We start from the raw sequence: 23,199 nt of genomic DNA, 5'->3' as shown, positions 1-23,199 counted from the left end.
TGATCTGTGAATCAGTGGTCAAAACTATTAAATTATCAGGAACAGCTCAGAAGAACTTGCTGAGTGTTGAACACATTCTTTTCACATCCAACACCAAGGACGAGAAAGTTACTTTTAGTCTCTTGCATAAATGGACACTGGAATATTAGTTATTTTTTGGAACTCTTGATTTTTGGTCAACATTCTACTGGGTGTTAAATGCTAGTGACTAAAAAGCAATTTTGATTCCCTTTTCTCCAATTCAGCCCAGGTTAATAGGATAATGAAGTTCTCCTCTGCCATTTGTAAGAGTTCTATATAAAAAGAATCAAAGTTCCTAGTTATCTAGAATTCTATATGAAATGAATATAAAGTTCCACAACAAACCAGCGCTTTCATTGGAAGCCTTGGTTTGGTTAGGATGGCGTAGTAGATAGAAGTATCATATTGTGCCTTTGCCACCTCTGGACCCAACTATTTTAATGCTCTTCCAGTCAGCCTCCTACTGCTCTGCTACTATAAACCTCAACATAAATTATGCTACCCCTATCCTATCATACACCAACTTTCTCTTGCATAGCTCTTAGCCTTGCTGACTTATATTGCACAGTGTTCCAATGTCTCCATTGTAAAATGTTCATGTTTAGATCCGTTCATGGCTTTGATCCTTTTTATTTTGGTTTCCTCTCGCCCTATAAGTGGTCTCCTCAGAAGTCTCTACCTCTCTAACTCTGCCATCATGAATATCTCTCCCACTCTTCTTTCTTCTTCTATCCCTTAAAAATAATACCATTCTTTGAGATGCCCCCCTCTGCAGTATCTCAGGATCAAGAATGACTTAATTCCACTCTGGTTTTGTGGTTTCTGAGGTGTTACTAATGAAGCCAAAGTGGAACTGCAGACTTGTCCCCAAACGTAGCAGGTAGTAACTGATGGGGAAAGCAGGTGGATAGTTTGAAGTGGTGCAATCCTTCTGCCAATGTTTCAGTGTGGTCCCAATGCATGGCTTCAGGTTCTCAGTACCATCCCCAATGCTCCTCCTTTATCGTGGGCCAGAGGTTCCCACACCCAAACATTGGAACCCATTCCTTCAAACCTCATGCTTTGGAATTTCCTTCCCTTCTTCCTGCCTTAAGCTCAGCCATATTCTCATTGAAATGAATGAGGAACCATATGACCTAGTCCTGTTTCTATTTCTTATATTCTTATGGTTCCTTCTTTGCTAAACCAAGCTTTAGGTACCCATTCTAATCATAGAATTGTAGAACAGGATGGTACAAGAGTCGATAATGTCTGTCCTTTGTGTCCAAGCAGAGTTTTCTAGATTACATATGCACAAGATGTTTTTTCTTCTTTCCTCTGGCTCTTTTGTCAATTACCTTAAATATGTAGCCTGATTTACCTGTCCTTCTGCCACTGGACATAATTTCTCCTTGTGTGCTCCATCAAAACCCTTTATGATTTTGAGACCTCTGTTAAGTGTTCTCACATCAGCCACAACCATGTTGAAAGAACTTTTGTCTGAGTTGAAAAGTGTGGGGTCAAGACCTGAAAAGTAAACTCAAAAAAACTGTGCTGTCATTTAAATCAGAAGCTCAAACAAGGGCCCATCTTCTCTCTAAAAAATATAAAAGATCCCATTATGGTAGAGAAGCCAATATTAATCTCTCAATAACCATCATTAAAACAGATGATTTGGTCATTATTATTTTCCAGTTTGTGGGAGCCTGCTGTGTGAAAATTGGCAGCTGTGTTTCCCATTTTTCCATTTATTAATGCTAACTGCTCTTTAATAAGTACTAGATTAACTGTAAACTACTTTGAAATGTTTTGAGGTTGTGAAGTGCATCTGGCAAAGGCATGTTTTTTTTTCCTTTCTTACCCCTCACTAGTCTATGTAAAACAACTCATGATTTTCTTAGTCTTTTTATATAACGCAACCTTCAAGTCATTCTAGTAAATCTTCTCTGTGCACTCTCTAAGGCTTTTTACATCCATTCTAAGTTACTCGAAATTTGATACAAATGCTCCAGTTTAATGCTTCTAATGTCTAATGAGTGTACAGCAGGACTTTGCTTTTGTAGACTATGTGGCTGGCCATAAAGTCAAGGTTCCATATATTTAATAACCTTTTCAGCTATTCCTGCAAGTTTGAAGGCTTGTGTATGAACATCCCCAGATCAGTCTCTTTCTGTTTCCCTCTTAGAAATTGTATTATTTTATGCTGCCTCTCCTCAGTCTTCTTATCAAATTGTTTCAGTGTTATTTTTCAATTGGTGTATGTCTTCCCATTTCACCACTCAGTCTCTGGCCTCCTCATCTGTTATTATTTCCTCACTGTTTAATATACTATTGAATCTTCAGCTGCAAATTTTGAAATTAGCTCAGTGTACTCAAGTCCAGGTCATTAAAAGACACAGTCTTAACACCAACCATTGTACACTTCTCTCCAGCTGGAAAAGCAACATTTCTCTCAAGTTCTCTTTGCTTGTTTTTTTTATCAATTTATTATCCATATTACCATTGCACCTTTAATCATACAGGCTGCAATTATAATAAAATATTTATCACATGATACCACACCAAATGTTTCTTTCAATATCCAAGTATACAACAGTAACCATGCTTCCTTAATCAAACGTACATTCAATTCAAATCAAGTTAATCAAACTTGATTTGACATCAACAAGTCCACACTATTAAATGCGTTAACATATTAATCTGTTTAATGTGATATATACATCGATGAGAATCTTGTGACAGGTGCTGTATTTGCACTGCTCAGACTAACAAAAGGGAATGAGTGAGAAACTTGATTGCTTACCATCTTCTTTTGAGAGTTATAAATGCCCTTTTAATCTAGTGCTCAAGGGTCGGAAGATGAAAGTTGTCTTCCTGAAAGAGTGGGGCAGGTTTGAGGTCAGTTCCCCACTGTGGTGGCTCAGCATTTTAATCAGCTTTGAGCAAGATGGCTCAAATCCAAAAGCAAAATGCTGCAGGCCGTACATATCTGAAGACTAATGGACTGCTGTAACACCCTGCAAAACACTTTGCCTTCTGTCGTTCACAATCGATCTTAGTAGCAGATTCTGCTTGCATGGCAGGAGCTGATGTGTCTGAATCTCTACAGAAAACTTGAGTTTCCACATGTTGGATGGCTTTTGCTTCAAATATAATGAAAGCTGAAATGGTCATCAATGGTCACTACATCATATTAATGGAGTTTGGAACCACTCCATCTTTGAAAGGATTGGCTCCAAGCTCTGTCCAAAGCTCCTTTGCCACATTGCTGTTGAATTTGTCCTTAATCTTTACCAGTGAATACAAGATTGCTGGCAAATTTGAAATGTATCAAGCTTTGCAGTTTGCATATCCATTAGTTTTCTGTGGCTTGCCCTAATGAAACCCTCATCTGTCTCTGCAGCAGAAGGTATGTATGACGTACCCTCTAGTGGATTGGTATCTTGGCTGCCATTGCTCCCTGTTGTAGTTGCAAGGTACTCATGTCTGCTATCTCACCACATTGAGGATCTCATCTCATTAATTAAGTTATCCTCTTAATTAATCACATTGAACAGATGGCTGTGAGCACAAAATACAGTGAGAGCATATCTTCATGTTCTCTGCCTTCTTGCTCTCCTTCCACTGCCAAACCTGGACACTCTAGCTATCTGAAAGGAGAAAGGAACAAGAGTAAAACTGCGGTGAATGGACTAAGGATGGATTATAGGATGAGGAGAGAATGAGATAGGATAGGAATTATTAGGTGTGGGAAATACAGTCATCTCCAATTGATTTCATCCTACCACTAGCCACAAACTCAGTAATTGTTAATCCAGTGAAGGCCATCCCTGTCTCCTCCATTGGGTTAGGTTATACAGGAGTGTCTATCCCACAGTTAACTTGTCCTGCCTCTGATTATGCACTACTTTGTCCTGCAAAGGCGCTGACCCTGGCACTGATCCTCAATGTCTGCTCCCAATAATTTTCTGACCATCTCTTGGTCTCTCATCTTCCACTCCATTGTGGCATCCAAAGACTTAGAAGGTCTTTCCCGCCATATGTGCTTCCTGTTAAGATTTTCTTCCTACCTGATTGTCAACACCAGCTCCATCCACAGACTAAAGAGAGAGACTAGTTTTAAGCGCTGCATTGCAGTTACTCACAATGTTGTATGGAACATTGTAAATGAATACAGAAATCACTGAAATGGGTAGGCAGCACAAAGTTCACGTGTAGCCTGCATTGCAGTCAACTGGACCAGTCTGATAATTCATGGCAATTTCTATGACCACATCCAGATGTTATTGACTTAACCATTCTCCCTACCTTTCTCTTGTAGTTTTTTAATGTGTTTTTATTTTTATATGGTTACTTTAGTTTTATTATTTTTCATAATACCAGGTATCTTTCATAACTGATAATAAAGTAGAGAATTAAACTGGAAGTAATCTTAATATAATTTTAAATTGTTCATATTCTATTTATGTTTGAAACCAGTTTCAGGTTTCCTTCAGACTGCTTGTTGTTTAGATATTCCACAATACGCATTTCTGAGTTGAAATGGAGGGGTGATGCTTGGTCAATAGATCATAAGTTTAACATTATTGAGGAAGGATATATAGCACTGTTCAGTGCTATATTGCACTACATCGAAGTGACAGTTGTTTCTCAGATTTTAGCCAATTTATACATATATTACTCCAATATCTTTAGGTTTCAATGGCTCTAAAGAAGGATTTTGTAAAATGGCTAATAGAATGTGGATGCATCATTTTTCAGGGTTTTCCACAGTTAACTTGTGAATTCCTTTAATTTCGGTCAGGCTTGATCTTCCCCTTTTCTATATTTGAGAGACTGGTGTTTTCTAACTTATTGTCTAGATGATGTGGAAGGGTGGGTTAGTAAGTTTGCAGATGACATGAAGGTTGGTGGTGTTATGGATAGTGTAGAAGGATGCTATAGGTCACAACAGGACATTAATAGGATGCAGAGCTGGGCTGAGAAGTGGCAGACAGAGTTCAACCCAGAAAAGTGTAAAGTGATACACTTTGGAAGATCGAATCTGCAGGCAGAATACAAGATTAATGGCAGACTCTTAGCAGTGTGGAGGAACAGAGGGATCTTGGGCTCCACATCCATAGATCCCTCAAGGTTGCCATGCAAGTTGATAGAGTTGTTAAGAAGGCATATGGTGTGTTGGCCTTCATTAGTCAGGGTATTAAGTTCAAGAGCCATGAGACAATGTTGTAGCTCCATGAAACTCTGGTCAGACCACACTTGGAGTATTGTGCTCAGTTCTGGTCACCTCATTATAGGAAGGATGTGGAAGCTTTAGAGAGGATGCAGAGGAAATTTACCAGGATGCTGCCTGGATTGGAGAGCATGTCCTATGAGGATAGGTTGAGCGAGCTAGGACTTTTCTCTTTGGAGTGAAGGAGGTTGAAATGTGTACAAGATGATAAGAGGCATAGATCGAGTGGGCAGTCAGAGACTTTTTCCCAGGGTGAAAATGGCTAACATGAAGGGGCATAATTTTAAGGTAATTGGAGGAAGGTATAGGGGGGATGTCAGAGGTAAGTTTTTTACACAGAGAGATGGGTGTTGTGGAACACACTGCCAGCAGAGGTGGTGGATGCAAATACATTAGGGACATTTAAGAGACCCTTAGGCACATGAATGATAGAAAAATGGAGGGCTCTGTGGGATGGAAGGGTTAGATAGATCTTAGAGCAGGATAAAATGTCAGCACAACATCGTGGGCCAAAGGGCCTGTACTGTGCTGTAATGTTCCATGATCCTCAAGCTTATTCCTGATAACTGATTCCATTATTTTACACGTTGGAAACAAAAAGTCTAAAAATGCTATTGTTGGTTTTGCTACCGTACATGAATAGGAACACCTAAATTGTCCTTCTGATTCCTTCACAATAACTTTCATGTCCTCTCAGCTTCCTCCCTAGGTTCCATCAGCACTATTCCCCCACCTCCCACTAATGATTTGCCTATTTAGTTGGTCCTGGATTTCAGTTCATTTATGTTCCACTTGTTAGTTTTGTTCTCGTTAACTCTTTTTGGGAAACGCATGTTACCATGCATAAGTGCCCCACTCTAGTGAGATGTGACCCTACATTTAGTGTAACTCGATCGATTTTTTTTAGAGAAGAAGCAAGGCATTTCTTTGCAAGTTGCAATAAGTTTCAAAATTATTCTAAAATAAACTGGTCATTACTTTAGAGTACCGGGTTTCTCTTCAGAAGACATGGGCTCAAATTGCAACTGGACTGATCTTCAAAATTAGTTCAGGCCTACAAAATGAATGACATTGACTCGTCATAGGGCAGACAGTTGACCTTGTATCACCAGAAAGCCATAGTGTTTCACTTAACACCCTTTATAGAGTCATTGTCATAGAGATGTATTGCACTTTAATGGGCCCTTCAGCCCATCATGTCCAGGCTGACCTTTTTGCCCATCTATATTAATCCAATTTGCCCACACTGAGTTCGTATCCTGCTGTACCTTGCCTATTCAAGGGCCTGTTTCAAGTCCCCTTTGAAAATCCTCCCTGTCACTATAAACATATGTCCTCTTGTTTTTGATACCCCTGCCATGGGAGAAAGATTCTAACTCCTTGCCCTATCTATGCTTCTTAGAATTTTATATACCTCTATCAGATCATCCCTCTGTCTCTGTTACTCCAGGGATAACAAGCCTAGCCTGTCCAATCTCTCCTCATAACTAAAGTCCTCCAAAACAGGCAATATCCTGGTGAATTTCCTTTGCACTCTTTCCAGCACAATCACATTCTTCCTATAGTATGGTGACCAGAACTGCAACAATACTCCAAGTGCAATCTAACCTGTGTTTTGTAAATTTGCAATATAACATCCCCACTTTTATATTCTATGCCTTGACCGCTGAAGGCAAGCATGCCTTCTTCATCCTATCTACCTGTGTTGCCACCTTAAGGGAACTATGGACATGAACCCCCATGGACATCAACATTCCTTAGTGCTCTACAGTTTACTGTATATGTTCTACTCTTATTTGGCTTCCAAGTATTGGCCAGAACATCATGGCATGGATGGTGACCATCAAAATGTCCAAGTCAAGGTTACCTTCAACTACATTCTTCTTTCATTTTTAAGAGCAACTGAACTCCCTTTAAAAGTATCTATTTCTATTGTTCTTAGAGACATCTCCAACTGAAGCCACCAACATGAATGTGTCTAACAGCCTTGCGGTCGGTGCTCTTTGTGCAATCTGTGGTGACCGAGCTACAGGAAAACATTATGGTGCTTCCAGCTGTGATGGCTGCAAAGGCTTCTTCAGACGAAGTGTCCGAAAAAATCATATGTATTCTTGCAGGTAAAGTGTGTTGAACTAATTCACTAGGTTGAAAAATTCATTCTCTTTAAACTTCACAAAAGTCATTTGTGTTCAAGTAATTCCCCGTTTTGGCCTTAATCCAAGCACATTGCAAACTCTTTACATCTCACCATTGTGAAAAGCTAGGAAGAGCTTTTGCTGTTCTAACCTATTGCTAGTTACATTTTACAGTTTCTTGGTGATCCTTATGTACACTTATTTGAAGAGAGTACTGCATGTAAATATAGTATGACAGGAATTTTGATGTTAATATTAAACATTTGAGCTGTTGCTACAATGTCTGGACAGATTGACAGACTAGAATTTTTGTGTTATCTTTTCAATCTCAGGTCTTGCAAGGCGATTTACAGCCAATTACATACATATTGAAATAATGTTACTGTTGAAATGTAGTAAATGTGGCAGCTAATCCGTGCACAACAGTCTCCAGGAAAACATCATTACAATAATGAGGAATATTATATTAATGAGGGATAAATAATGACAAGGTCACCAAGGAAAACTCTCCTGCTCCTCTTCAAAACAGTGATGTGGAATCTTTTACAGTCATCTGAGAGAATAGGTCGTAGCTTGATTTAACATCTCATATATTCAGCACTGCTAGTATTCCCTCAGTATTGTACTGCTTCTGAGATTATATTCACACTGTCTGATTTGAATTATAACAGGATAATAATGTGCAGTATTATACATTGCTCAATTTTAATTTATCACAAAATAATTGTCTAATCACTGTGTGTGGGAGAAGGGCAGAAATGTAGGTCACTACCTGTGAGAAACAGTTTACAGTCAATTTGATCAATTTATACAGAGAATGATAAAAGTCTAGCAGATGTTAGACTGATGTGGAGTGGTGGGGACATTCCTTGTCCCACAGATAATGTGGGGTACTAGTGGATGGTAAAGTAGTCTTGCTTTCAGTTTTCTGTACAAAAACCACCTCTTCTCCTCCCCTACCCAGCCCCCAAAGCAATTATTCCAACTGCAAGTAAATATTTGAGTTCTGGTTTCTGCAGCACCTTTTCTGGTCATTCTTGTGGATCAAGAAGGAGTCTCAAAATTGTTTGTGCTACTGCAGTGTTACCTGGAAGAGAATGTTCATGATGAAGTTTTATATCAATACAATCCAGATATAGCATGGATGGAATTGAAAGAAGCAATCTCATGGGAGACTTTTGCAAGAGACATATATTGTGTATTACAACATAACACAATTTTACACATCCCAAAATTCTTCATGTACTTTGTGGAAAAGTAACACGTTTTCTTGTTTAGCTGCTAACAAAGAAGTTGCATCAGAGTGGAGTGCTCCTTCTGAAACTTTTAACAAACAGTTGGATAAAGCCCCCTTAGGATCTTCTATGTTTGAATAAGGTCACCTCTCACTCTTTTAAACTCCAAGGAATACAGACCAAAACCATCTAGTCTCTCTTGACAGGACAACACTCTCATCCCAGCAAGTAATCTGGTGAATCTCCTTTGGACTACCTCATGCATGAGAACACCTAGATCTCTCTGATTTGCAGTCTCATTTGCAGTCTCTCTCCATTTTGATTATAATCCACCTTTTGACTTCTCTTATCAAAGTGCATGACCTCATACTTCCACACATTGAACCCCATTTCCCAGGTTTTTGCCCAGTCACTCAGTATATCGGTATCTCTTTGCAGAATCTCAATGTCCTTATCACAACATGCCTTTCTGCCTATTTTCTTATCATCAGCGTACTTGGAAAACTTGCATTTTGTTCCCTCCTCCAGGTCATTGGTGTAAATAATAAACAATTGAGGGCCAAAAACAGAAACCTGACACACTCCACCAGTTATGTCCTTCCAGCCTGAAAAGAATCCATCTATTCCAACTTTGTTTTCTATGAGACAGTTGGTTATCAATTCATGCTAACACACTTCCTCCAATAGCTTCGGCTCTTAACCTAAACACCAGCCTCTTATGTGGCACCTCGTCAAATGCCTTATGGAAATCTAAATACACCACATCTACAGGTTCCCCTCTATCAACTCTCCCTGTCATGTCCTTCAAAGAATTCAAGCAGATTTGTCCAACATGATTTATCTTTCATAAAACCATGTTGACTACATTTAATTATATTCAGAATTCCTAAAAGATTAGTTATTTCCTCTTTGACTAACTTATTACTTTCTGAAGCCAAAGAATGCAAAGGTGAATCAGGAGTCAAGACACCCAAAACAGGGAATAAATTATATACCCTCAAAAATGCCCACCTGAAGAAATTTCTGTTCAGTGAAATGTAAATGGCCTTGGTTAAGATGAACGTTGCATGACATCTATTAACCTGTCTGCTCATAAAATTTCCCTGCCAGATGAGAAATAAACATAAGCTCCAATTTAAGAGGATGTTTGTGTTCAGATTTTTGTGATCTAAGTGGAGCCACTGTAGCATTTGGTACCAGCCAAAGATGGACACTTTTGTTAAATTTCCATTGATAACATCTTTATGATATGTCGATGAAATAAAACAGTGGATAATTTCAATAACCGAACAATCTCTACCAAGGCAACCAGGGATTTTTACAAAGACTGGTCTTTGTTTCTAAAGAATTATGCCTACAGATTTTTTTTCCCTTCATTCCCACTCTGTTAATGATTAGCACTAATTTTTATTCCACTACAACTACGTTTCAAGTTGGGAAAACAAGAATAAAATTCCATCTACCCAGCACAGAACCACAACTGTAAAATTTCATTCAGAATCTTTGCCGTAAAAATGTGCTGAAATAATTATTTGTTTTGTGGCGTCTCACCGTCTAGTCGGGCGAAACGGCTCGGCAGTCGGGTCGCGCGGCGTCGGAGCGACGAGGCCCAAGATGGCAGCGGGCCTTGTCTTTCCAAGCGACGGGGAGAACCCGCGCGCAGTAAAGTCCTGATGACATAGGACTTACGTCATTGCCGGTTGTTTTGGGCGGGAACATTCTCCCTTAAAGGGCCTGCGCAAGGCGGGAAAATAAACCAGTTCTGTTTGGCAATCCTCTGAGTAGAGTCTTGTTTTATTCCGCGGTAGCAACCGCTACATTGGTGACCCCGACGGTCCAAACGGCTTTTGGACCCGCGAAATGGACGACAGCACAGCAGCCAACGCAGTGGCCCTCAAGCTGCCCACCTTTTGGACACTTCGGCCCAGCGTCTGGTTTGACCAGGCCGAAGCGCAATTCCACCTTCGGCAGATCACCTCCGACTCCACGAAGTACTACCATGTGGTTAGCTCTCTGGACCAGGAGACAGCCGCCCAGGTTGGAGATTTCATCCAGTCGCTTCCGGAGGAAGATAAGTACCCGGCTTTCAAAGATCTTTTGATCCGGACCTTCGGCCTCTCCCGTCGTGAGCGCGCCGCCCGCCTGCTTCATCTGGATGGCCTGGGGGACAGATCCCCATCCGCCCTAATGAATGAGATGCTGGCATTGGCCGAGGGACACAAGCCATGCCTGATGTTCGAACAGGCCTTCCTCGAACAGCTCCCCGATGACATCCACTTGTTGTTAGCTGACGCCGACTTCAGCAACCCCCGTGAGGTGGCCGCCTGGGCAGATGTCCTGTGGAAGGCCAAGCGCGAGAGCGGTTCGTCCGTCAGTCAAATCACCAGGCCGCGAGCCCAACGCCCGCCTCGCCCGGCCCCAGCAACCGAGCAGCCACGCCCCAGGAACGCAGACGACGACACAGGTGACCAGTTGTGCTTCTACCATCAGAGGTGGGGTGCGGAGGCCCGTCGATGCCGCCCACCCTGCAAGTTTCAGGGAAACGCCAGGGCCAGCCGCCGCTGATGGCTATGGCGGCTGGCCGCCGACAGAGCCTCCTCTTCGTTCAGGACAAGAAATCTGGATGGCGTTTCCTCGTTGTTACTGGAGCGGAGGTCAGTATTTTGCCCCCGACAGGCCGCGACACTCGTGACAGGCCACCAGGTCCTCTACTCAATGCCGCCAATGGTACAACGATACGGTCTTTCGGCACCCGTACGCTTCAATTACACTTTGGCGGCAGCCGTTTTACCTGGACCTTTACCCTTGCCACCGTCGCCCGACCACTCCTAGGAGTCGATTTCCTTCGGGCCCACAACCTGTTAGTCGACCTGCGAAGGAAGCGGTTAGTCCACTCTAGCACTCTCCGGACCTATCCCCTGGGAGAAATCAGCCCACCAGCCCCGCGCCTGGACTCCATTTCCCTTTCTGGCGACGATTTTGCCAAGCTCCTAGCCGAATTCCCATCGATTTTGGCACCTTCGTTTACAAATTCTAGGCCCACACACGGGGTACAACACCACATCATTACCACAGGGCCACCCCTTCATGCCCGAGCACGACGATTACCTTCAGACAAGCTCCGCCTGGCAAAGGAAGAGTTCCGTCACATGGAGGAGCTGGGGATTGTTCGCAGGTCAGACAGCCCCTGGGCCTCCCCCCTGCACATGGTCCCCAAAGCCACCGGAGGGTGGAGGCCCTGCGGCGACTACCGCAGGCTGAATGACGCCACCACCCCGGACCGCTATCCCATCCCTCACATCCAGGACTTCGCAGCGAACTTACACGGGGCCCTCATCTTTTCCAAAGTGGACCTCGTTAGGGAATACCACCAAATCCCGGTCCATCCAGATGACGTCCCCAAAACTGCGATTATCACCCCATTCGGCCTGTTCGAATTCCCTCAGATGCTGTTCGGCCTTAAGAACGCCGCGCAGACCTTCCAGCGGCTGATGGACGCGGTAGGCCGAGACCTGGACTTGGTGTTCATTTACTTGGACGACATACTGATCGCCAGCCGTAACCGCCAGGAACACCTTTCCCACCTCCGCCAGCTGTATTCCCGCCTCCGCGATTTTGGCTTCACGATTAACCCGTCCAAGTGCCAATTCGGACTTGACTCTATCGATTTCCTCGGCCACAAAATCACCAGCGACGGGGCAACACCCCTACCCGCCAAGGTGGATGCTATCCGCCATTTTGCCCGCCCCGACACAGTCAAAGGCCTGCAGGAATTCCTGGGGATGGTCAACTTTTACCATCGTTTCATCCCTGCAGCAGCCCGTATCATGCGCCCTCTGTTCTCGCTGCTGGCTGGTAAGGGCAAGGACATCACCTGGACTGACGAGGCTGCGGCTGCTTTTGTTAAGGCCAAGGACGCCCTGGCAGACGCCACGATGCTGGTACACCCCAGGACTGACGTCCCGACTGCCCTCATGGTAGACGCGTCCAACACCGCGGTGGGTGGGGTACTGGAACAGCTACTCGAAGGCCGCTGGCAACCCTTGGCATTTTTCAGCAAGCACCTTAGACCACCCGAACTGAAGTACAGCGCTTTTGATCGGGAACTTCTAGCGCTGTATCTGGCGGTCCGGCATTTCCGATACTTTCTAGAAGGCAGGCTTTTCACCGCTTTCACCGATCATAAGCCTCTGTCCTTTGCCTTCTCCAAAGTCTCCGATCCCTGGTCAGCTCGTCAGCAGAGACATTTATCCTACATTTCCGAGTTCACAACTGACATCCAACATGTCTCCGGAAAGGATAATGTCGTTGCTGATGCACTTTCCAGACCAACCATCCACAACCTATCCTTGGGTGTTGACTACACGGCCCTAGCTGACGCACAGCAAGCCGACGACGAACTGCCCAGCTACAGAACCGCAGTCTCGGGTCTGCAGCTCCGAGATTTCTTGGTTGGTCCAGGTCAGCGGACCCTACTTTGCGACGTTGCGACTGGTCAGCCCCGCCCTATAGTCCCTGCAGCCTGGCGGAGACGCGTTTTTGACTCGGTACATGGGTTGGCGCACCCGTCCATCAGATCTACTGTCCGACTGGTCGCCAGCAAGTTTGTCTGGCATGGCCTGCGCAAACAGGTCAGTGAGTGGGCCAGGACTTGTCCGCACTGCCAGACGTCAAAAATCCAGCAACACACCAAGGTCCCACCACAGCAGTTCGAGCCTACCCGTAGGAGGTTCGACCACATACACGTCGACCTCGTGGGCCCTCTGCCGGTTTCAAGAGGAGCCCGGTACCTCCTTACCATCGTGGACCGGTTCACGAGGTGGCCTGAGGCAACCCCCCTGACTGACATCACAACTGATTCCTGCGCCCGGGCGCTGCTCACAACTTGGGTCTCACGTTTTGGCGTTCCGGCCCACATCACTTCAGACAGAGGCACCCAATTCACTTCCAGTCTCTGGGCTGCATTAGCGAACCTGCTAGGGACGCAGCTGCACACCACCACGGCCTACCATCCTCAATCAAACGGGTTGGTGGAACGTTTACACCGCCATCTGGAATCGGCCTTGATGGCCCGCCTGAAGGGTCCTAACCGGGTTGACGAGCTGCCTTGGGTCCTGCTCGGTATACGCACTGCCCCCAAAGAAGACCTCCGCACTTCGTCAGCTGAGCTTGTATATGGGGCGCCACTAGTTGTCCCCGGGGATTTCATACCTGCCCTTCAGGACCAAGGGGAACAACCCCCAGCAGTCCTACAAAGACTGCGCGAGAAGCTTGGCGCCTTGGCCCCGATTCCCACCTCACGGCACGGTCAAGCCCCATCCAGCCAGCCCAAGGAACTACGGGACTGTAAGTTTGTTTTCGTTCGCAGGGGCACACCTCGGGCGCCATTGCAACGACCATATGAGGGACCGTTCCGAGTCATACGGAATAACGGATCCACTTTTATTTTGGACATTGGAGGCAGGGAACAGGTTTTCACGGCGGACCGCCTCAAACCGGCCCATTTGGATCTGCAACAGCCTGTTGAGGTTGCCACGCCGCGCCGCAGAGGCCGCCCCCCTAAGCGGCAGCTGGCACAGCCCACGGACCTTGGGGACTGTCTCGCCGGTTCTGGGGGGGGGCGGGGGTTGTGTGGTGACTCACCGTCTAGTCGGGCGAACCGGCTCGGCAGTCGGGTCGCGCGGCGTTGGAGCGACGAGGCCCAAGATGGCGGCGGGCCTCGTCTTTCCGAGCGACGGGGAGAACCCACGCGCGGGAAAGTCCTGATGACGTAGGACTTAGGTCATTGCCGGTTGTTTTGGGCGGGAACATTCTCCCTTAAAGGGCCCGCGCAAGGCGGGAAAATAAACCAGTTCTGTTTGGCAATCCTCCGAGTAGAGTCTTGTTTTATTCCGCGGTAGCAACCGCTACAGTTTATATAAAAAATATGAATTTTGTACAGGACATGTAAACTAAATACAGCATGACAAAAGAAATATTGTAAGGTTGCAGTAAGGATATCATAATGCTCCTTTTGCTTTGACAGTGTAAAAGTTTATCATTGTCATTCGAAAACAGTAGCATCTCATCTGATTCAATAGTCCCAGGGCTGTTTCATTACTGAGGGTGCATTTTTGAGGCCTAAACAGCTAATCTTCTTTACATAGTCAGATACAATCTTTACTAAGTAACTACTATAAGAGCTCAGTACTGTACTTGAAGATGAGCAACAAGTCATGTTAGTTAGACATCATTTACACTCAGAACACATAGCTTCACTGCACATGTATGTGTCTGTTTTCCACTTCCCACTATGGTGTAGCAATCTTTGTTGGGTGTCATTAAAGTATTTGCTAATTTTATTAACTGCAGAACAAGAGTAATTGAGTTTAAGGATCACCGACCAAATTGTGAAAATGTTGAGAAAACAATCTGTTAATGAAATTGCAACAAATTATATCACAGCAGCTGGCATCAGCTGTGACCTTCCCTCACCAATTATGATGGAGAGAGAAACTGGGCAGGGTGGGGCTATCAATTTCCAGTCTTTGATATGGAGACAGTTATGTTGGTTTGTGGGGCTTGGTTAAAATTATCTTTTTAGAACATACTCTACAGTTACAGTTTCTTGCATTTGGTAACTATGTTCATGCTTCTCTATCCTTGCACCACATACTCATCTGGTTCGCTACGAATCAAGTCTATTCCTTAAAAATTTGCCTACATTTACAAGTACATAGCGCAGTCAAGTGCCATGCCTGACAGAGATGGGTAGAAGATATGGTTATACAGACTGAACACAAAAGGATAAATGGCCCATTGTTTGTAGATGGAATAGTCCTGAAGATCGACACTATTTGTTCACTCATATTTCCTTTTCCTGTGTCTCAAATCCAAATACTAATCATATATGAAATTAATTTCCCCTCAAGAAATTAACTAACACACTCATAATCATAACATGTCACAGCAGATAAGAATACTCTCAACCTGAAAACCTGCACCCTGTAATGTATGGGAGTGATTAAAATTGAGTCTCTATGATTTAGTTATGTCGGGTTGAAAGCTTTTAATTGGATGCCACTTTAAATACAATTCATATTGGAAACAATAGAACTTTTAAATGATCAGGTTATGCTGAATCACTCAGCAGCAATCAAAGTGCTAAGAATGCTACTGTTGTTCCCATGAAATAAAAATATTTAAAAGACAAACAATATTGGGGCTATGATTTCATTTTAGTGCAAATATAAATGAAAGTAGATGTAATGCCATGCTCCTGGCTCTGTCTCATTCTTGCTGATTGGGGAGAGTTTATTTGTGCTAATAAAAATATTGGTGATAATTTATTTCAATTGTTAGATTTGTACACTTACAGTAAGTGGATTAGTGACATGTAAAAAGAAAATCATTGTGTCCGCATTCCTTTGAATATGTTTAACTGTGTTATGGGTGACTGATAGTTGTTAACAATGTGATTTTTTTTGTGTGTTCCCTTTAAGGTTTAACAGACAATGCATTGTAGACAAGGACAAACGAAACCAATGTAGATACTGCAGATTAAAAAAGTGCTTTCGTGCAGGGATGAAAAAGGAAGGTAAGAAACTTAAGTGTATACATGAAGCAATGTCTGTTGATAATGAGACATTTACATTGCATAGGAATTTCATGAGTGTTAGAAGAAGATAGCCAGAAGGCTTTGTATTCAGGCAATGCTCTTGATTTGCTTATATGAAGAGGATGATTTGAAGGAAAGGTTGGAATCCATACCACTTATAACCAATAGAAATTAGGTTCCAGAAAAACAACCAGAAAGTAATGTCCTTACCACACACAAGACTGTCTGTTTCACAACAGCAGAGATGACTAAATGCTGAGTTGTCTGGTGAGATAGTGCTTACACTGAAGGATCCATGTTAACTTTCCATCTGCAACATCATAAGATTGATGCAACATGTTAGCACAGAGTGACCAAATTTCATAATGTTGGTCTAATAAAACTATACAATACATGATTCATTACTTCAGGAATATTATATTAGCTGATGTTTAATAAAGGACCCGATGCAGTGTTTGAGAATGGAAATTAGATTAAGGGATGGCAAGCATATAGAGCTGGGGATTGAGACCAATCAGTCAGCTCCACTAAAGTAATTGAACATTTAAAAAAAAGAGCAGAAACTGGAAATCTGAGCTCTATCAAAGCACCAACATGGCAAGAAGGGCCAAATTATCTCCTCCTGTGCTGTGTATAACTACCCAGCTACAACATCTGATTCAAGTCTAACCCAATCAGAACGTGGAGGTACAATTTTATATTTTAGCTGTAAACCCACATCTTTTCCCAATGTGATATGGGCAGATAGAAACTGGAAGAAATCAAATAGTGACTGTCAAGTCGCTCAGTTTTCTAGATGGCCAGCACGCTGGCCAGAAATAATTCGGGCTGTACTGAAAGCACGAGTATTATGCTTGAAAAATCCCATTCAAGTGCTAACTAAGGGAAAGCAGTTAACAAAAACTGGAAGGAATCATGGCACATGTTACATGTACCTTAGTGTGTTCAGGAGAGTTGAGTCTGATGACTAAATTTAAATCCTTGCTCCTGGGAGTGCTGTTTAAATAGTCCATTGATTAAAATTGATTATTGACTTCCGTATTTTGCAGCATTTCTTTTTAAAATGCTGCTGTGAGCCCATTCATTAACTCCTCTGCCAGGTTTCCCATGAGGTGAGCTGCCTACAAGGTCAATGCAGTTCATCACTTGCTCCCAGTGTTATGTGACACATGTGTGGCCCATATCCTACTCCTGTGCCACGGCAGTCACCCAGGCCATCTTCTGCTTCATCAGGGATCCAAGATGGAGCGTCTCCATCACAATGCACATGTCTCCAGAGAACGGGGAAAATATGTACCCAAAATTGCCCTTATCCTGATGGCTGCATCAAGTTGGGTGTAGAACCAAAGTCCCTGAACAAAGTGCTGAAGTTCACTCCAGATCTATACTTCTTCGCCCCACCTACTCTTTATCCTTTATCTTCCACATCCCCTGCACCACCTTGTGTCCAATTCCTCATTAACTCTGCCTTCATTATCCACTATGATCCATGTTAAATGTGTTGGCTGGCTCTATTCTTTACTCCCCTGCAGGTTTTACTTCCTATCATTGTTCCAAGCTGCAGGCTCTTGTCCTCTCCTATCCTAATATCAGTCTGGTGGAGTTGACTCTGAAGGATCAGCACCTTCATCATATTGATGTCTGGCACATCAAGCAACTTCTCTCTCATATTCTGTCTCATCCCATTCCAACCTTGCATTGCTGGTGATTTTCCAATATGGTCTCTTTTCTCATTCTTCAGATTCTTCCCTCTTTTCAAATATCTAATTTTTAGTTTCTTCTCTTTGTTAAGATCTTATTTGTATAAAAATCCAATTCAATGATGCACTTCCTTTCTGTCTGTCTCACACTCTGCAATGAGCAATAACGTGTCCAAAACTCGTTTCTATTTAATTCACCTCTACCATTAAAATTCCATGACCAACTTGTCCCATATCCTCCCTCATAATTATGTCCAACTAATCCTTCACTGTCATCATAGATGGCCTTAAGGCTTTCAGAGCCTCTACTAAACACCTTCAATTACTAACTTCCTTTCAAATTTTTACAAGTCTCCTGCCTAGATTAAACTCATTCACGAGCTCCCTCAGCCATTGAGAGATGCTGCTCTTAACTTCAAGATGGATCCCACCAAATATGGTAACCTCCTCTTCCTCCAGTAATTTGTTTATTCCTGAGATACCAGCATTGTTGGAAGGGTTAGTGTTTAATATTAACCTTGAGAAGATGCTTGTGTTTCAATCTCTTGACCCACTGCAGTCCTTCCACAATACAATGAGGGAGTTTGAGAATTTTGATCCCCCAACAAATAAGGCAGTGCATTTCCAAGTCAGAGAGTGTGTTGCTTGGAAGGGAACTTGTAATAATGATGTTCCATCCACAATTACGTTAACTCATCTGTTAATCTATCCTTTACCTTCAGTATCTTAATACCCATTACACTATGCGTCAGAAGCCTCAACTATTACCTCAAATTTGTAGTTTGAACAGTTTTGACAAACTATTGGTCTGGCTGCTCTTAACTAAATGTACGTTCTTTCCTTCAAAATACCTTCTCTACTGGTGAAGACAAACTCCAAACTCCTTTGTCCTAGAGTTTTCCCTCTAAACTCTTTCCACTGCATCTTACCCACTCTCAGTTGACAACAAAGTGAAATGAAGTTCTGGATCTTTCCCAGTTCTGAAAAAGTTCAGAGCTCAGTTTATATGTGCATACTTTTTAATTGGCAGAAGCTTTTATTTTCTAACTGTGGACTTCTCCATCCTTTTTGTTAATTAAGCTCAATCACAAGCAAAATAGTAGTGTTTATAGCGATCATAGGAATCTGCAGGGTCTCAGACCTGACAGTCTTTCTCTTCCCACGGATGCCTCCTGACCTGCTGTGTGTTTCCAACAGTTTCTGGTTTAACTTCATATTTTCTGAATGGCAGTGTTATGAAACTCCTCTTGAATAAGCTCTTTCACATTCATACAATGTCCTGAGAGTACTTACCTAACTCCAACCATCAAAAATCTGCAGATGCCGGAAATCTGACATGAAACTGCAAATGCTGGAAAAACTCAGCAGGTCAGGCAGCATTTGTGGAATGAGAATCAGCTGACATTTCAGGTCAAAGGTTCTGTTGAAGGGTCTTTGACCTGAAACGTTAACTGTTTCTCTTTCTACAGATGCTGCCTGGCCTGCTGATTGTTCCAGTATTTTCTGTTTTTACTCCAACCATCACTTTCTCATCAAAGTTCTATAATTAATCATTACAATACAACTATAATGCTATCTCTCCAGTCATTTCTTGCTGACACTTCCAAACTAAGACTTCTATGGTCATTGATGTACGCTATCTGTGCAACTGTGATGCTGGCTAACTATCTTTCCCCATCGGTACTGGCTTTTCATTGCCTTATGCACCATTGACAATCCTTTTCTCTTTGGCCCCTTATCTCTTTTAAGTCCAACTACAAGGACCTAGATTTTTATTGTTCTACTTATCTTTTCCTATATTTATAACAACATTGAATAAGACTATTCAACCCATCTGGTCAATACCGTCTCCCAGGGGAGCAATCCCATTGGATCCCATTGGGTCCTCTTTCACTTCTTATTTTCCTGTATCCCTGCAATTTATTCCCTTTCACATGTGCTTCTTTGTTTCTTTTTGCCATTAACCTACATTAAGGGTAATTTACAGTAGATAATAAACCTAAAGCACTGCACAAATATGATTTAGTGGCACTATTTCAGATGGTTTCAACAAAAAACACAATGTATTTTTGTAGTTTAACTTGCTTCCACTCAAAATGAGTATACTCACTTTTTCAAATTAGGGCAATTAAAATAATATATATCCAAAACTTTATCTGCCTTGCCTTCAACTCAAGCCATTTTGAAATTCATCATGCAATTTAAATAGGGCCTTAATGAAATTCCAACTTCATTTCACCCAAATCTTCCCCAAGTGCTGAAACGGTACTCCACAAATTATTGACTTACTGATCAATCATTCAAAGCAATCATTCACTCCTCATCTTTGTCCATCCATAAGTTATAATTTCTTCAATCAGCCTGTATTTTCATCCTTAGATAACTCCACTGCCCCTCTGAGCCCACTAAATTGCTATCAAGACCCTCATCTTCACCTTGCTATCCTTCCACTGCCTTACCCCCATCCAAATGATCTCCTTGAGACATCACATCTCCTACCCTTCTGACATTTCTTCAAAATCCAGGGCTTATCTCTCTGTCATTATGCTCCAGCTTTCAGGAGTTCACAACCTGAATTCCCTCATGATAAACAAAGTCCTTTTCTCCTATCGCATCTTAAGCCCATCTCAACCCTTCAGTTTCCCTTTTCCCCTCTGTGGCTCAATGTCCATGTTTGCTTCCTTCATGGAGGCACACTTTTGTGAGTGCAGAAATGTAACTTGTTGCTGTTATCACCCAGTCTACAATTAAAACATTGACAAAAAGAAATTTCCAGATTCCTATGAATGATAAAGCACCATTATTTTGTTTGTAATTGAGTTTAATTAACAAAATAAAGACGGAGAGATCCACAGATAGAAAAAAGAAAACTGGGTTTATGCCAATTTACAAGTAAACATTGGGTGCCAAAACTGGGGCATGTTGGGCCCATTTCTCAGGGAAAATGGAGCAGGTGCTCCATCTAGGAATCCATGTTCACGTGCCTGAATATACCAGAAAAATGCACAAAATACACTTTTGTGATTTAAGGGCTTTCTTGCTATCAGCATGAACTGGTGCAAAACCTTATATGTTACTAAGGACCATGGTGTTGATTTGTGTAAACTGTGTGTTCAGTTGATTCTTAACCTCCAATGAAGTCCATTGTAGAGTGTACACAAGGCATGAGAAACTAAAATAAAGTGTGTGTAGTTTATTCAAGGGCTCTTTACAACAACTTTCCATATATGTTGGTGCAGAACAAAGAGCAGTTGGTCACATGATGCAATCCTTAAAGCAGTGACAGCCTCGAATAATTACTGTTCACAGCCAATAGTAATATCCAATACTGCTTCCCCTTAAAATTTTAAAATTTTAAAACTTTAAAACTTTATTTATACAGCATGGTAACAGGCCCATCCGTGTTACTTATACAGCATGGTAACAGGCCCATTACACCCATGTTAACCCACTAACCCGTACGTCTTCGGAATGTGGGAGGAAACCGGAGCCCCTGGAGGAAACCCACACAGTCACAGGGAGAACGTACAAACTCCTTATACACAGGGGCGGGAATTGAACCCTGATTGCTGGCGCTGTAATGACGTTACACTAACCGCTACACTACCGTGCCGCTATATTATCATATTGTTGCTCCCCACATTTGGACACTGTTTGGCTGCCACTACTCTGGTTTACCACACTTTTTTTTAGCCCTACATACAGTGGCCACGTGCCTTTGCTTTCTCCTTTAGAATATCTTGCTACTCTGGACCAACACACTCATGCTGAATGATTCCCATTGCAGTGGTGACCCAGACTCAATGTCAAGGCACCCACTATCGGTTCTGTTGTTGGTACATGTTCCACATTCACCCTAAGGTTCTGTACAGACCAAAATTCTTTTACATTTTTAAGAGGCCATTTCCAGAGACACTGTTATCTTTAATACCCCTTTAAAAATTGTATCTAGTACATTTAGTAACAGACTAAATATGCTTTTTAGTCTGCATATAAATATATGATTCCAAGGCCACACCTAAATTGCAGTGTTGTAACTGAATGACCAGACAATTACTAATCATCTTTCCTGGCCTTTCCATTATGGGGTCCAGATTTATAATTCTTCATAATACCATCTTTGGGCTGAAATGATTTTGCAGCTTTTCTACTACTTCAGTGAATGGGACCTCAATCTCAATGATGGTAAGGTTGTGAAAATGATTTATCCCTATTTATACTAACAGAATCACCCTCTAATTTTCCCTATGACATATGTTAAGCTAAATGACTTGCACTTTGCTGCTTTCTGTCTCTCCTATTTTGACACACCTTAAGGGGATAGCTTATTATTGCTCATAACCAGCTTTAGATATACAACAGTTCTGGAAATTCATTTGCCCCAAGGCTGCAAATGTCAGGCCCGCTTGGCTCACGATTACCTCCTCCCCTAGCAGTCTAAACAAGTGATCCCAAGAGGGGATAATGGAGTGTGCCACAAAGAAAGATGTTTCTTCTAACAAATTATATAGCCTAAATCAGAACAGCTGCACTCCCTCTGATCCCTTAGTATTACTCCATAGCTCCACTATTTACCACTTTACCCCAAACCCCCTGAGTGTCGCTGATGGCACCCAACCTCCTCTTTTCCTTCCCCTCGCCAACTGACATCCCATCACAAAATTCAACTTTAGTAACAAGATGACTACAGTACAGCAATTAGGCATCTGCAAATAGCAGAAGAATATTATAAAAGATGCAATAACAGAACAGTTGAAAATTATTGATGGACAAAGTCAGCATGATTTATGAAAGGGAAATTATATTTAACAAATCTACTGGAGGTTTTTGAGATGTGGAACAGAAAAGGAAGAACCAGCGAATGTGGTATATCTGGACTTTCAGAAGGCTTTTAATGATGTCCTATATAAGAGGTTAGTGTGCAAAGTTGAAGTGCGTGGGTTTCAGGGGTCATACGGATTGAAAACTGGTTAGCAGGCAGAAACCAGAGAGTTGGAATAAATGGATCTTTTTTCTGGGAAGCAGGCAGTGTCGTATTGGTATTGAAGGGATCAGTGCTTGGACTCCCAGTTTATTCACAATTTATATCAATGATTTGGATAAGGTAGCTAAATATGTCATTTCCAAGATTCCAGATCACACAAAGCTGGGGAGAGGAATAGTCAACTGTGAGGATGATGCAAAGAGGCTCCACTGTGATTTAGACAAGTTTGGTGAGTGGGCAAATCCATGGCAGAAGCTGTATAACATGAATAAATGTGAGGCTTTTTCTTTCCTTTCTTTTACTAAGAGATAGTGG

General features: G+C 42.5%; 1 protein-coding gene across 5 annotated transcripts in view; it reads left to right on the top strand.

Moving 5' to 3' along the window:
* Window positions 1-23,199, top strand: part of hnf4a (hepatocyte nuclear factor 4, alpha) — a 148,882-nt gene that overhangs the window by 104,967 nt on the left and 20,716 nt on the right. For 3 of the 5 annotated variants that reach the window (XM_052031093.1, XM_052031089.1, XM_052031091.1), the window contains exons 2-3: window positions 7,176-7,350; window positions 16,085-16,179. In XM_052031093.1, coding sequence (XP_051887053.1) covers window positions 7,202-7,350; window positions 16,085-16,179 — 244 coding nt within the window. In that variant the 5' untranslated portion in view covers window positions 7,176-7,201. The remainder of the gene's footprint in view (window positions 1-7,175; window positions 7,351-16,084; window positions 16,180-23,199) is intronic. The other 2 variants (XM_052031092.1, XM_052031094.1) reach the window with 1 other exon arrangement.

Source organism: Pristis pectinata, chromosome 16, assembly GCF_009764475.1.
Source record: "Pristis pectinata isolate sPriPec2 chromosome 16, sPriPec2.1.pri, whole genome shotgun sequence".
In the NCBI taxonomy this organism is placed as follows: Eukaryota; Metazoa; Chordata; class Chondrichthyes; order Rhinopristiformes; family Pristidae; genus Pristis; species Pristis pectinata.
The sequence above is the reverse complement of the archived record's forward strand: the minus strand, read 5'-3'. Positions and strand labels throughout refer to the sequence as shown.